At 53.9% G+C, this 16,143-nt stretch overlaps 1 protein-coding gene across 1 annotated transcript in view; it reads right to left on the reverse strand.

The window, feature by feature from the left end:
- Positions 1-16,143, reverse strand: part of PRKCA (protein kinase C alpha) — a 364,678-nt gene that overhangs the window by 46,928 nt on the left and 301,607 nt on the right. The window contains exon 9 of the mRNA XM_059996552.1: positions 513-644. Coding sequence (XP_059852535.1) covers positions 513-644 — 132 coding nt within the window. The remainder of the gene's footprint in view (positions 1-512; positions 645-16,143) is intronic.

Genomic DNA, 16,143 nt, shown 5'->3' on the forward strand with positions numbered 1-16,143 from the left:
TTACTATGAGTCAACACTTTTAATTTTTTTTTTTTTTTTTTTTTTTTTTTTTGCGGTACGCGGGCCTCTCACTGTTGTGGCCTCTCCCATTGCGGAGCACAGGCTCCGGACGCACAGGCTCAGCGGCCATGGCTCACGGGCCCAGCCGCTCCGCGGCATGTGGGATCTTCCCAGACCGGGGCATGAACCCGTGTCCCCTGCATCGGCAGGCGGACTCTCAACCACTGCGCCACCAGGGAAGCCCCAACATTTAATTTTTAGTTGTGAAAACTACTCGTCCAACATTTTGGAGAACCCACTCCGTCATGCACCCAGAAACGGAGACACACCAGGAGCCTTGTACGGCTTTTTGGATACAGTTGTTTTTAATGAAATGGAAGTGGGAAACCACTGAGAAACGTGTGCAGAGCACAGGGAATCTGAAGGGCTGCTCTGGAATCCTCGGGGAGAACAGGACTGACCCCAGCGTTCTCTGCCAAAGCCCGGCCCCGTCATGGACCCGGCTCTCTTACCTTCCCGAAGCTGCCCTTGCCCAGCACCATGAGGAAGTTGAAGTCGGTGAGTTTCACTCTGTCGAGGTTGTTGGAAGGCTGTCTCCTGTCAGGACTAATGCCTTTGTAGCCAGCAGGGCCGAGCTTGGCTTTCTAAACAACAAGCACACACGTGAAAACCGTCAGTCATTCTCCCAGGGAAATGGGAAATGGCTGAGCTGGATACTGCGTGGGGATGGGATGGGGTGAGAGAGGGAACCAGGGTGACGAAGCATCTCTTCCTACCTCCGTGGCTATACTCACCCTATCGGCAACGTTTGCAAAGGAGCAAAGAGTTGCCCGTACTCATCACAAGACGACTCTCTATGTCTTTTTAAATTAATTAATTAATTAATTAATTTTTGGGCTGCATTTGGGTTGTTGCTGTGTGCGGGCTTTCTCTAGTTGCGGCGAGCGGGGGCTACCCTTCACTGCTGTGCGCAGGCTTCTCATTGCGGTGGTTTCTCTTGTTGCGGAGCATGGGCTCTAGGCGCGTGGGCTCAGTAGTTGTGGCTTGCGGGCTCGAGTGCAGGCTCAGTAGTTGTGGCCCACGGGCTTAGTTGCTCCGCAGCATGTGGGATCTTCCCGGTCCAGGGCTCGAACCCGTGTCCCCTGCATTGGCAGGCGGATTCTTAACCACTGCGCCACCAGGGAAGCCTGACTCTTTACGTCTTTAACCGAGAATCAAGTCACAGGACTCTGGCAAAGGGAGGGTTAATTCTCACCCAGGGATGGAAAGGTTAACTTCTTGGGGAAAACGGGGCTTTGTGACAGTTAGTGTAATAAAAGAAATAAACTGTGTACTGATGCTTTCCTTATTTGCAGATTTTCCAACTTAAGATTAATCTGCGGAAACCCATGCAGGAAGGGAGAGTGTGTCCTCTGGAGAAACACTGCTTAAATGGCAGGCCGCGGGGGTGAGTTATTGCTACTTTAAAAGGTACCGTAAGAAGAACAGAGGGTTGGTTTTTTGGGGGTTTTTTTTAGGTAAAGAGCTGGACTCATGAAGAATGGTGACGTAAGAGCATCTGTTTTCCCACGAAGCCCACAGTGCTCTTTGCACCTGAAGATTCCTGGGTCGTGACCTGTGAGTTACCCCAAGGAGTTCTCATCCACTAGACTCATGCTGTGTAAAGACCACCCCTCGGTACTCTCACGGGGAGTTAGAGTCTCAGGTCAGAGGTGAAAGGTGCAGAGAAGACAAGGCAAGGGGACCACACGGGGCATCTGGGCTGGTGGGGGAGCCCGTGGAGGTGCTGGAGCAGGTGTGGGCTTCCCCACAGGCTGAAATCCACCTGCCGGAGAGGCGCCGGTTGCCGGTCAGCAGCTGGAAAGGCAGCCCTGAGCCGAACGGCAAAGACTCTGGGGCTCTGGCCCTGTTCTTAATGAGGGGGTCTGAGCAAGGGCAGCTCTGGCTCCCAGGGAGATGGCAGGAGGTGAAGAAGGCTCTCGAGAGCTGTTGTGTATGACCAGAGCGGCCCCAGCCCTTGGGGGGAAACGTGGATTACTTCTTTAGCAGCAGAGGAGGCTCTCGAGGAATCACCCACCCTCCCCATGCGCAGGAGCCCCTCAGGCACAGTTACTGAGTGAGCTGCTTGCAGCCGGCTCTGCTGGGGAGGTCTGCGTTTGCAGAAGGAGCCCGTCAGCCGCCTCTGCAGCCCCAGGCCCGGTCCCGCACTCGGCACGAGCTGTGCACTCAGCATTATGGTAGAAGGAAGAAAGAAGTGAAGCCCGATCGTGTTCATCACATGCTGGGCTGTTAGGTGACGCTTTTCTCTGATCAAAATAACCCATTCGTAGAGAGATCAAACCCTGGGGCTTGAGTGCCAGCTCGGATGAACTGAGTGAACCCATCCAAGCAGAGGCACTAAAACATGGGGGAAGGATGGCCCAACTCTTTTGCTTCAAGGCTGGAAGTATTTAAGGCAGTTGTACTAGGGCCCTAGTGACAGCGCATGTGCGAGGTGGCGGGAAAGATGTGTGAACCTGGGACCACTGGAAACACAGATGCTCCAGAGAAACGAAACCTGAAGGAGCCCTCAGCAGGCCTCCCCGTTGGCAGAGGGTGGAAGGAGCTTTCAGACAGACTTGTGAGGAGCCAGGACGTAACCACGTGGGTTACATTCACCCCCCTCAACTGCAGGACCAGCCCCGTCCTCCAAACATCGGCCCAAGAACGATTCCAACTTGTAAGCCTTCTCGTTTGTGCCTAAATTTAGATAATCAGGAAGCGCAAGACGGGAATACCGACTGTGCTCCTCTATTCCGTTCTTCCGATGGCCACAAAGAAAAAAGGGATCAGAAAGCGGTACAGAGACTTTAATTTCATTGGGACCTTCATGACGACGTCTGAAAAGGCCCACATGCGGCGGCCTCACGCTCGAGGTGCTGGAACGGCCGAGAGGGAGCAGGAACGTGCCTGCTGCCGCCGAGCGCAGCTGAGGCCCTGAGCAGGTGCCCCGGTGGCCCCGGTGGCCTTGCCCAGCCGTCCTGCCCCTCCCTCCTCTGGCGCTTCAACTCCAGTGCAGGAGGGGACACGGGCTGACGCAGCGAGGCCTCCAACCTGCCGCGGGGCTCACAAGCCCGCATCCACCGCCTGTACCAGGGCTGCGGCCTTGGTCTCATCCCAGGGACAGGACACCCCTGCAGTCAGGTGCTCTGGGACCTCTGAAGCCGGATGCTGCTCTGAAATCAGTGTGTGGGGTCTGGGATGGACGACTGGCCACGAGCGACCCTGACTCCAAGGCGGACCACGAGCCCGTGGCCACGGTCGGCCCCCAGCACGGGGAGGCCCCCAGCCCCAGGTGGCCGGAGGAAGAAGCAGCCTGGAGCCCTCAGGCAGCGGCCCTGCCCCTGAGTGCAGTTCGCCCCACAGACCCCTCGGCCTCAGCCCGCCGCCCAGGCTGCCCCCGGCCCAGGCCCTGCGGCCACCGTAGCTCTGGGCTTTCAAAGCAGCTCTCCGAACAGCAGAAAATCCCACGAGCTCAGAATCTCATTATTCTGGGCGAGCCTGACCTGGGGTGGAGGAGACCCCGGTGGGCCCCTCGGGAGCCGCGTCTCTGGGGGCGGCAGCGAGGCCTGGGGGCCGGAGGGCTGAGGACCCCAGGAGGGGCGTGGGCACTGGCCCGGCCCCCGCCTTCTCACCCATCCCCCCAGGCTGTCTGCGTGCGGCTCCGCCCCAGCCTGTGCCCCTCCCCAGGGTCCAGCTCACCTGTCACGCGGTCCTGCCCTCCCCCGTGGCGCCCTGGTCTCCTCCTAACAGCTCCCAGGGCTGCTGGCAAGCATTTATTTACCGCGTCTTTACGTGACTGACGTCTCACTCGACAGCGACCCTGTCACGCCACATCCGCCTCCAGACTCGTCCAGAATCCGCCCTCTCCTCAGGGCCTCCTCCTCGACCTCTCTGGCCAGTCCGGTCACCACCTCCCTCGCCACTCGCTGGTCTCCCCGCTTCCACCCTACCCCCCGTCCGCTGCCTTCAGGGATCCTCTTCCAGGGGATCCCGTCCTGGTTCCCGACGGCCCGTCTGGCGGAGAGAAAGGCCGAGCCCCCCCAGTGGACGAGGAGCCCCGGCTGGCCTAGCTCGGACCTTAACTGCCGCCCCTCTGGCCGTCTGTCCGGCCTCGGGTCTTTGGTTGGCACCTTGCTGTCTGGTTTGTCCCCAAATCCAGCTCAAGCGGCACCCCTCTGTCACCCTGATGTCTCCATCCTGGGATCTCCAACCTGGGGCCGACACGGTCTGTGACCGGTCCACGTGCCCTGAACCTCTGGCTCTGCGCCCCCGTGCCTGCCTGGACTGGCCCCCAGCTGCTGTCACGGATGTCACGTCATGCCACGTTTCCCTGGCAGGGCTAAGCCCCGTTCCCAGCTGAATTCTCGTTCTCAAAACCTTGTGGCAGAGCTGGCTTCCGGGAGGACCTCAACACACACTTGTACCTTCTTCTTGGGGCTCGGGACCTGTGGGGAGGTCGAGGCATGTCCCCGGGGGCTTCCGTGCCCTCCTGGTGGGCAGGACAGGAAACGGGTCTCAGCAACTGCTCACCCCGATTTCTGAAGAATCTTATGTAGCCCCCGAAGAGGGAAAAGACCTCAACTTATTAAAATGGCATAGAAAGTTTTAAAAGAGGAGATACAAATGGAAACCATGTATAGTGTTGCAGAATAGAATAGTGACTTTAAATGCTGAAGCCTCAGCGTGCCCTTGTTTTTTTCAATTAGACTGAAACACAGCACGGTTTATCGGCTATGATTAAACAACTGAGAACCCAGGATCCTTAGGTTCCTTGAAAGATGGCATATCAGCGTGAGGCCCAGTCTGGTATTATGGTGCTAACTGGATTACCAGGACTCGAGAACAGGCAGTACTGTTTCCCCATCGGAAAATTTACTAATAGCCAACATGTGTCTCATTTTATACGACAGATATATTCTTGTGAAGTCATAACCGCCTGCCATCATTGAAGGGGTTCACAGTTTAAAGGACTCCTAGTGTGGCGTTTCTATAAATCACACAGAGCGAGTCGGAATACTGTAGAGGTCCCCAGTGGGTCTGTCCTGCAAGCACACAGCCTTTGGGGAACCCTCTGAAGTTTGCTTTCCCGTTTAACTACATTCTAGTCGTTCCTATTTGGTAAAAGTGTTTCCAATAACACACAAAGTATTTGCTAGCATAGTAGAAAATATGGCTTTGATGAATATATTTACCATAGATGTTTGTAAAGTGTAGAGAGAGGAAACTGACGACAGAAGGTTCTTCCTATTCTAAGATTCCGAGGGCAGACAGGCCAACAACGACCAGGTGTAGGGGCAGAAGAATAATTGTAAATTCCTTCTACAATTTTTTTCTGCTATAAAACGTTCTGTGTCTGTATCTGTACATCTGAACAACCTGGCAATGTAAGACTGATGGTGCTTTGGTCTCTGCTCCATCAACCAGGGCGTGGGTAACAGAAAGAGCCAGGCCACGTATAACCACGGGCCCCACACAGCATCCTGCCTCTAAGGTGACGTGCTCACCTGCAACCAGAGCAACGTTAATTACCTATCACTTACGTGTGGAATCTAAAATACGACACAAACGAACTTGTCTACGAAACAGAAACAGACTCACAGACACAGAGGACAGACTGGTGGTTGCCGAGGGGAACGGGGTCGGGGAGGGAGGGACTGGGAGTTTGGGGTTAGCAGATGCAAACTAGTGTATATAGGATGGATGAACAAGGTCCGACTGTATAAGCACAGGGAACTATATTCAATATCCTGTGATAAACCGCATGGAAAAGATATGGAAAAAGAACATACATATGTATAACTGAATCACTTTGCTGTACAGCAGAAATTAACATAACGTTGTAAATCAACTACACTTTAATACATTTTTTTTTCTTTTATAAGAGAAATCAAGTGGTTTCAGGAGAAGAAAACACAAAGGAAGGCGTTTTCCATGACACTGTTAATGGAGCACGTCCTGTGTATTTCTCACAAGCCACAAGTCACGGCTATTAGCTCAACTCAGTAAGTGGGCAACGGGTTAAGATATGCTACTTAATGGGCATTAGAGCCTCCTGGGTAGCACAGTCAGAGTAAATAAAACGCCTGCTGCTCTCTGGCTAAGTAATTTTTCATCTTCTGGAACATGCCAGGCATGTTGCTGCCCGAGGGTCTCTGCGCTTTCTCCTTCTCTGCCCACACGGGCAGGGCATTTTCCCGTCTCTGCTCGGGTGATGCGTTACCTCGAGGCTTCAACGTGGCGCCCTGTCGTCCCTCAAGCTCTCCTCACTACCTATTTCTATACTTCTTTCTCCCTTTGTCAGAAGGAGGGCGGGAACCTCATCTGTTCTGTTCACTGATGTGTCTCCAGTGCCCAGGAGAGAGCCCAGGGTGGAGTGATCCTCAAATACTTCCAGACTGAATGGAAGGATTGGGGAAGGCAATTCCTTCTAATGTGAAACTTTATAAAAGGCAGAGTTATTGCTTTTACATAATTTCTATAAGAATGCTGCTTCTTGTCATAGAAGTAATACATGTTCAGTTTAGAAGATTTAACTGGCATGGATAAGTTAAAAAAAAGGCAATTTAAAATATCCATTATTTTCATCACGAGATAATCACTGTGAACATTTTGTGAGATACGCTTCTAATCCTCTCTCCTCATGTTTTCGTATTTGACCTGCACACAAGTCTATTGTTTGTACCCTGTCTTTCCCCTGTGTACGATGTGATCTTTTTAAGCTACAGGCGCTCTTCTACCGCGTGGCTTTGGGGACTGTATGATGCCCCCCGCATCACTGTGTGACTCTCCTGCACTTGGTCTAACTATTCCCCTAGTGCTGGACACCTAGGTTGTTTCCAATTTTCACTGTCATCAACGTGCAGATGAACAATTTTGTAATCCACATCTCTGTGCAAGCCCGATCTCCCCAGGATAGGTTCCTGCTGTGGAATTGCCAGGTCAAGGGGTCCTGGTATTGCAAAGGCTGGTACACAAGGCCGGACGTTCAAATCTGGCCACGGAAAGTCAGAGAGAAAGGCGGGAAACCCAAAGCCTCAGGGCAGACTCGTCCCTGAAGGCAGGATCTTGGTTCCTTTTAGGTCCCGTGTCTGATTCCGCGGTTGGAAGCCCGAATAGCACTTCCTTTTCAGAGTTGGCTTCGTCTCTGTGCTTTATATCAGCTGCCAAGATGGAAGCACACCTTCACCTCCAGGTAACACGGACAGCAGTCTTGGGAGAGAAGCTAATTGGCTCAGAGAGTTTAACAGTGGTTCTTGGGTAAGCGAACCCCTCAAGTAACCCCACGTCCTCGACTCGGCAGTACAATCCAAACTGCAACTGCAACCTCCCTGCAGCCTGTGTCCTCCTACACACCTGTGTGGGCACCTGCCCACTAGAGTCCTCTCCTGGATTTGGGAATCACGGGGAGACAGCAAATCACAGGCGTGTGCCATTCAGCTGTGGGCAGGGGCCTCAGAACCAGAGCCCTGCAGCCACAGAAAGTCCTTGAAAAGGTCAGACCTGCCTATGGTCCAGTTGAAGATGCTCCTGTCCAGAAAGCTAACTCTGCCCCGCAGGGCCACGGAGCTGGGTCATGACCGCACCGGGCGGGGGAAGAGAAGAACGCTACCCTCCTCTCCATCAGCCCTTGAGACAGGGCCCTGGGGCATCCCGCAGAGGGTCATTCCCCAGTGCTAAGACTGAGGGAGCTTTTAGTATTTGAAAGAAGTTGGAAATAAGCTACTCAAGGCCACCCGTGTTACAGATGAGGAAGCTGGGGCCCAGGGGGCCTAGTGGATGTGTCTAAATCAATTTTCCTCCCTAGCTTCTGAATCCAACACCCTGATCTTTGAATTCAGTGCTCACCCTCCTATATCTAGGGTAGGCAAACGTTTCCCATAAAGGGACAGAGATTAAGTGTTTTCTTTGCAAGCCAAATACCGTCTCCGTCGTAGCTACTCAGCTCTGCCGCTGCAGTGTGAGAGCTACGTGAATGAGCTCTCGGGTGAACGACATGGCTGTGTTCCAATAAAACCTTATTCACAGAAACAGGCAGCAGCCAGGATCTGGCCTGTGGGCTGCAGTTCGCCGACTCCTACCCTCAGTCACGCAGGTTCCCAAACCGTTCATCCTCATTTGCAGTTAGATCCAAACCCAACGTCTCTCTCCTCGCTAAGTGAGTAGAACGGCAGCAATTAAGAACCTCAGATGCACTTGAACTAAATTACTACTCAGCCTCTTCCACGACCAGCACCGGAAAAAGCAGCTTTGCAGCCAGACAGCATGGCGAGCAGAGTACTTGTTCGGTAGAGCAAACATTTCTGGGGAAACCGCATTAAGTCATTTTCTGAACGAGAAGCATTTGAACGGACACGTCCACTCAGGCTGTCGCTGCTGCTGCACTCGCAGGCAGCCGGCAGGCCTCTGTTGTCATGGCAACCGAGCCACACTCCCGGGAGACACGCTGGACCGGTGACACATCAGCACTTTGCCCACCGTGGAAAATACAAAGCGTCTGGTTCATCTGGAACCGGGCGTTACACACCTCTCTCTGGTGTCCGGCTGCGCTGTTTTTCTGCAGGCAACCTAGTTCCCCCCCATCTCCCAGATTTGTCCGTTGATCGCTGACACACACCTCAGGCAGGCTCAGCCACAACCGTCAGGTGGTAACAGTACGACTGGTCTCACCTGCTACAAAGGTCCTGGAAAGGCTGCCGACCTTAGCTCTCCCCAGTGGCTGAGGATCCAGGCTTACGTGAGGAGCTGTAACCAAAAACTTTATCCTTTCTAAGTTGTTCCATCTGGAAAAAGACCGTCTTTGACCAGCGAGCTGAGGGCGCACACCCGTCTAAGGCCAACCTCAGACCAGGGAGCTGAGGGCACACACCCGTCTAAGGCCAACCTTAGACCAGGGAGCTGAGGGCGCACACCCGTCTAAGGCCAATCTTAGAGGAAACCCTAAGGGGAGTGCTCACAGCCACAGCACATCACTGGCAAAGGACCTGGGGCACTTAGTAATTTTTTGAAACCTGTATCCTTCTCCTGCTACAAACACCCACCTCTGGGATCAACACGGCACCGGCTTTGTAAGTGGGCTGGGGCAGGGTCAGAGCTGAATGAACTCACGAAGCCATCAAAGTAAAAGACTTTCCAGACTGCCGGCAATATTGCTTAGAAGTGGGGGAGCCTTCTCTGGGCTAAGAAAGCGGAGTAGATGTGAAGTGGGCTGGACTCGGCACGAGCAGACTGCAGGAACCACTGGGACCTCAAGGAACCCCGGGCCTCCTCCCCTTTGCAGGACCATGATGATTCCCTAAAATCAAGGAACAGCTGGGAGCGCAAAGCGAGAACCTCATCTTCATGCCCATCAAAAAATAAAGAGGTGCAGAGTCAAGTTCACTGCTGTCTTCTGGGTGCAGGGTTTCGTGCTCTTTTATTTGCAAATCTTTACTGCCCTCTTGTGGTATTTATTTTCTGGACCGATTGCATTTTGACTGGGACTCTTAGCAGAAATACGCCCAAGTTTACTAGTCTGGCCCCACAGAGGTAAAGTTCCCTTAGATGCTGCAAAGTGGCACAAACGAGCTGCAAGTTATACCTTCCCGGCTCTACCTTTATAGAGGATGACTCAGATCTCTCGTGAGAACCAGGCCTTTGCGCGATGCCTATGCAATGTGTGCTGATGCCCGAGTGTGTTTCAGAGTCGCCATGTACGTGATTTCTAGAAAACAACAAAAACCAACCACTTTTAGACGTCTCTGTGTCCTGAATCTCTTGCCAAACCTCTGACTGGGCCCAGACTCTGCAAACCACAGATGCAAAACGTGGTGACAGGGAGGCTGTGAGGGTGGAGGGGGCTGGCTGGTGTGGTGCCTGAGACCCGCTGTGTCTATCTTACAGGAAGAAGCACAGAATAACCTGGGAAATAAAGAAATGCGGACAGTCACAGGAGGGCAGAATTCCGTGAAATGGCCACCCCTGGGGAAAGTCAACTGCGCTAAGCGATCACAGAATGTCAGCTCCCGAAAAACAAACAACAACAAAAACCCAAACCGTAACTGGCGATAAAGCCCAGATCCTTGGGGAAAGTTCCAGACATTTCATCGCCGTTCAGCTGCTGCAGGCAAGGTGGGAAGGACCGGGCACCTAGCAGAAGAGGTTGGAAACTTGATCCCCATGGAGGTAAAGACAGAAAAAAATATGATCCTTTCCCTAAAACGCTGAATCCGTTTGCTCAATTACTCAATTTAAATTTTTTCTAAGATGCCTCTAATTGACAGCAGCAGGCATTTTGAAAGCGGGACTGACTGCAGTTAAATTTAGCACAACATTTCCATAATCGTCGATTTCATCCTATCTTCGCTGAGCGTTTTTAAACTGCACCAGTCTTTGAAAAGGAGGGACCTAATTATAGCTCAATGGGACACCTGCTTCCGAGACTGGCGGCAGCTGCGCTGTTCTGGGCTGTCCCCTCACGCCACCGCCCAACATGGTAATCGGCTGACAGGGGACCTGGGGGGCGACATGGATGGGAAGGACCAGCTCCGGCACTGCTGGCCTCTCCGGGGCCTCGGTTCCTTCATCTGTAAAACGGACTCAAATTCCCCGCCTCCTTCTGTGTAGGGACCCCCGCCCCGTTTACTCAGGAGCTGCTGCCGAGCTGCAGTACCGGAAGGATTGCACCCCAAGGCCACGGCGGAGCGGAGAGGACGCGAGGGGACGAGGCCCCTCCCCAGTGCCTGGGAGCTCCCAGCCACCCTCAGGACGCGCGGCCAAGCCACGGCGTCTGCTCTGAGGGTCTCGTTTCCAGGCCCGGAGGAGGCCCTTGAGGACGAGCTTCAGGGGAGAGGATGTCTCTGCCCCGGAAGCGGACGGGAGTCTTGTGTCAACAGGCCGGGGAAGTAAAATGTAAGTGAATTCAGTTACCGTGACCCCAGGGGTCCCCACAGGCTGCCGGGACCTGGGGAAACGTGGCTCGGAAAAGGACCAGGCCCGGTGAGGACCGAGATGGTGGCTGGCTCGCCCCCCTCCACCCGCCCCCCGCCTCCGGGGCAACTGGTCACACGCTCCTCTCCAGACGCCAGCTGAGAGCACTGGTCCGGGGTGCCGGCCGTGGACTGACTACCGACAGGTCTACGCTCAGAAAAAGCCACAAGGAGAAGATTGGCTCACAAGCCAGCGAGGGCGCTGCCACGAAAAGATGTGAACAAGTGACGGGACCCCACTGCCACCGCCGGGTCAGGGTGACCTCCCCACGTCCAGGTGACATTTCCCTTCTCAGGTAGAGTCACCTGGGTTCCTTGTCCTAAGACCCCATAACAAAAGGTGCAGGAAACATAAAACACCCCCAGCACAAAGCGAGCTGGCAAAGAGGCTTCGCACCGGCACCTCCTGCACCTGGTCTTAGGTGGCCTCCGGGCAGGAGGGTCTCCCTGCTCAGCTGCAGGCGGGGGCCGAAACCGCTCCCCCGAGAAGGGCTCCGTGTGCCGGGTGCACCCAGGGCCCCGACTCGGGCCCACGAGCCGCTGAGAAAGCCCAACAAAGGAAGGTTCCTTTAACTAGGTGACAGCTTCTCAGGAAACACTGATGCACAGGGGCACGTCCACTAGGGCTGGAGCCCTGAGCCCTGAGCCCTGAGCCCTGAGCCCGGGGCAGGACGCAGGGAGGATGCCGAGAACAACGGTGGCGGCAGACACGTCTCAGTGCACCTTGTTCTGGGCACTTGTGACACCTGCCCGTTTAAGCCTCCGCCCGACCCTAGGAGGTGGTACTTGAATCGTCCCCATTTTAGACCTGGACACACTGAGGGGACTAGGACGGCCACGTGGCTTGGGCTGGTGGGGCTGGGTTTGAACCCGGGCAGCCTGGGGCTTCGGAAGGTGCTGCCGGCCGGCGGGGGAGGACAGTCCTTCTGGAGGGGACGCCCCTCCCCGGAGCTGGAGGGGCCGCGGTCACCGGCCAGCAGGGGCCCAGGGAGGTGAAGCCCTCACTCTAGTCCTTTCTTCTCCTTTCTATTTCCCTTTCCAGCCACATCTGAGTTTTGCACCAGCTTCTCCTGTCTGCTGGGAAACACAGCCCCATAGTATGCGTATTAACTCTCCGTGGAATAACGAAGTTTCCAGTACAGTAACAGAGACAGAACGACATCGCGCAGGCACGTCACAGCACTCGGAAGGCCTCTGGGCCACGATTAGGATCCGAGGACCAGGTGCGAGTCCAGCTCATCAGAGAAGGGAGAGGGGCCCTCATTTGAAATGACGGGTGTCAGACGGCAGGCGGTCTGTCCGTCTGGAAGCAGGAGGTGACTCCACGCCCGGGATGACCCAGAGGCGCCTGCCTACTCTGAGGACGCAGGGGGTTTTCACTCGGGGGGCGCGCGGGGTGGGGGCAACATCGCCCAGGGGCTCAGCATACTCAGGAGTGGCCGACCTCTGGAGATGTTCCTCGAAAGCGGACACGCCGCATCGTGAGACAACATTTTAAAACACACACAACAGGAGGACAGCTACCACACTCTGCAAAGACTTGTGAAACCTCAAAGAATATTGTTTTCCTCCCCATTCCCAGTCACCCGGGTCACTAATCTCTCGCGGCCCCTTCAGGAGACACGCCTGTAGTGTCAGGTATGAGTTCTGGAGATGAGGAACTTCAGAAACATGACTTATTCGATGTTTTCTTTAGTACAGTGCTTTGGAAAGACTATTAATGTTGATTCTAGCTTAGAGTAGGGGTGGGACCTCTTCTTGCAAATTTTGTGCCCAAGTGTTCGAGCGTTTAAATTTTCCACTTGCTTCCAATATGAATATGCTGTAACAATCTCAGGCTAATTTAAATTATTAACAAAAGCAACACACTGAGAACACAGCTGGTGTGTGGCCCTAACCAGCTCCCCAAAAGACAGCGGTGTTGTCAGAAACGACAATAGAGCAGATTTTTAAAATAATTTACATGCAAGTTGAAAAATTCCATTGGATCCTTTGGGGACAGAATGGTTGATTAGGTTACAACAATTACATGAGTTGGGAAGAAATGAGAAAAACATGAAATAGAGGTAGGAGTATGAAGCCAGGCATGTGGAACATCACAACAATTTGGTGATTTCAGCCCATGATGTATTTACACTAATCTTGCAGATCAGCACACACACGTAGTGCAAGTACGTCGCACTGACTGCATGCTAATGTAGGTGTAATGCCTAAATCAGATTGGAACTGGGTCTTGATACGTGATTAGAAATATGTGTTACCAGAAAGAAAGGAAAATGTGTTGTCAGTTTCCAGATGCACTCTTCCCGTTCGCGCGCGCTTTCCAAACTGGCTTCAACTTCTCATGAATCACCCACAGGCGATTTCACTATTTCCCTGGCAAAACTTTAAAGGCGCCTAATGTGACGATGGGGGAGGCCTGGAATATCCTCTGGGTGGTCGACACACAAGCGTTTTCCTTGCTGGGGCGCCGTGGCCGTTTGGACAGGACCCAGTGGGCACGAGTTTCTAGCTGCCAGGACACACAGTGCATCCTTAAGAGTGGGGAGCACGGCTGGGGGCTCAGGCCGGGGGGGGCACAGAAACTGGGTAAACGTTTTTGTGGGAGGGAAGGCGGGAGAGGACAGGGTGGCGGAAGCACTACCTCTAAGAGGCGGACGTGACACCCTGGGAAAGGCAGGAGAGGGAGAAAGACTGCGAGGTTAGCAGGGCAAGTGCTAGCTACACAGGAGGACAGCAAAGTGGGTTCCATGCACCACAGGCCCCGCTGACAATGCAGACAAAGAGCAGGGGAGAGACGGCGGGAAGGAAGGTGGGTAGCGCTCGGCGCTCGCGGCTGCAGGTGTGCCGCGGGCCCCTGCAGGGCCGGGAACTAACCCTTCCCCAACGAACCGTGTCAAACCACAGGGGCCGTGACCCTTCTCTCTTCTTCCTCGTGGCGTCTGTGCGGCCAGACGTGGCATCATGGCAACAGCTCCACAATATTCATGTGTTTCCTTTGCTTTCGGCCAATCCGCGGGACGGGGTGATGGGACACAGGGGTGCTGGTTAGTCGAGTGTTTGCGGTGCTAACAGCCAGCTACCAGGTCGCTTTATACACAGATCGCTGTTACTCCATAAATGAGAATAAAACCAAACCCACTTGCCACTAAAACTATGTGTAACGACATGTACTTTTTCTTGATGATTCAGAAGGCCCAAGGTTACTGGCGAAACGTAAAAGCATTGAGCAACTCGTTAGCCGAGTTCTGGTTGACCAAATGCCAGGTATCCACCAGGCTTGACTCCGTTCACCTTTCAACTTCTAAAATAACCCATCATGACTGGAAAACTTTACTTTTCTCAAGTACTAATGTGAGAAAAGCAAGCGGAGACCATTTTAACAGAGAATTCTACACAAGCAGTCATGGGATTCATTCTCCAAGTTCATACAGCGCGTGGGTCAGCTGCTGGGAGAAAATGTGAGGGAGGCTGATTTTCTGAACCCAAATTCCGCAGCCTGAAAGGGTCCCGACAGCCCTGATCCTGAGCAGAGAGGAGCCCAGAGACAACTGGATGACATTTTGTGCTCGGAAGACTTTGCCCACAAAGACAGGACACTGGGCAGCTTGTGAATTTCACTTGTTTTCCACAGGTCTGGATCGGTAAGCTTCTCTTACATCTTAAAATTATGGCCCTTTAAATCTGTAATCACAAATCTATTTATAATTATTCTCAAAATAGGGCATTTTATTCCAGTCCCCAAAGCTCTATTTTAGGCTAGAGATCTCAATCCACATCCAGATGAAAAGGAACCAACAAGAGAAACAGAAACACCCTCCCTGGAGTCCTGGTGCTGGAAAGGGCTGCGGACGAAGTTTCAGCTTGCCTTTCTCTCCTGCAGCTTCTGTCAGAGTTGCCCAATCTCTGCCTGAATACCTCGAGGTAGCAAGGTCTCCAGATTGGCCAAGATGCCTTGGGACTTCTGTGACACAGCTGTAGGGGGTCACACCTCCAACTTCCATCTGTGACAGCAGACAAAAATCCCCCAGCAGGGACACTTCTGTGCAAGCGCCCTGCAGCCTGCAGCCTTCCAGCCGCCCCCGGGCAGTTATTCTTAGACTTAAATGGACCCAGAAAGGACTCTAAGCTGTTTCAAGCTTGGCTATAACAAACCAACCCAAATCTCCTTTAAAAAAAATAAAAGGAAAGGCTTATGCGGTGAATCAGCCAGACAGTCGGCAGGAGCCCCGAGGGAGCCTTCCTGGACCGCGGGCCTGGATGTCAGGGTGGGCGGGGAGGAAGCAAAGCCCCTGCTCAAAGTGGACAAAGCCACTGTCGGCTGCAATTAGCCTAAATGTCAACCACCTGGTTTTCAATGACGCGCTGAAGACACAGCAGTGCTGAATCCACTCAGCTCCTGAGCGAGGACGCTCCGGGACCCCACCTGTCTGTCGGTTTCACGCCAGGGAAGAGGAACACCCAAGGCCAAGGTCTTGAAAGGCAAAGGCGACCCGCATCCATGGAAACAGAACCATCAGCAAAACCAGAACAAGACTCCCGAGAGCACCCCGGCCACGGTGAGCCCGCTGAAGCCTCCGTGTCCCCCGGCCTCGTTCCTGCCACACGACACCAGGCCAGTCACCACCTTTGCAGCGGTGAGGCTGCACCAGCATCTCGAGAGCTGGACAGAGAACCGACCTGTGGCCTGAGTCAGCACCTGCTCCTCTAGGTTAGCTGCCGGGTGTGGGCTGAGGAGAGAGGGTCAGGACCGTTACCCACAGGGTGGAGACAGGGTAGAAGCTTTCACGTCCCGTTACTACTCAGCAACGTCCTTAGCAACAAGATGCACGTCTTAGCTCTCTAGCCCCGAGTAGAGGCAGGATTCAGCAGCTGGAAATCCCCAGAATTACCCATTTCTGGAGCCCACCAGCAGGGTGGGAAAGGAGCTGGTCCATCTCCAAGGGTGACCATATTCATCGCACGTGTGGGTTTGCCCCAGTGCTTGAGGGACTTGGGGTTTAAGCAGAGGGAGACTGTGGGCCTCGGCCCCGGACAAGGGCTTCCCTCCTCTTCCCAGACACACACCTGAGTTCAGACGGCCTCCCTGCGATGTCGACAAAAGCCAGGAAAAGGTGGATTCCTCGCGGGCCTGACG

The sequence above is a fragment of the Delphinus delphis genome, chromosome 19, assembly GCF_949987515.2.
Source record: "Delphinus delphis chromosome 19, mDelDel1.2, whole genome shotgun sequence".
NCBI classification, from domain to species: Eukaryota; Metazoa; Chordata; class Mammalia; order Artiodactyla; family Delphinidae; genus Delphinus; species Delphinus delphis.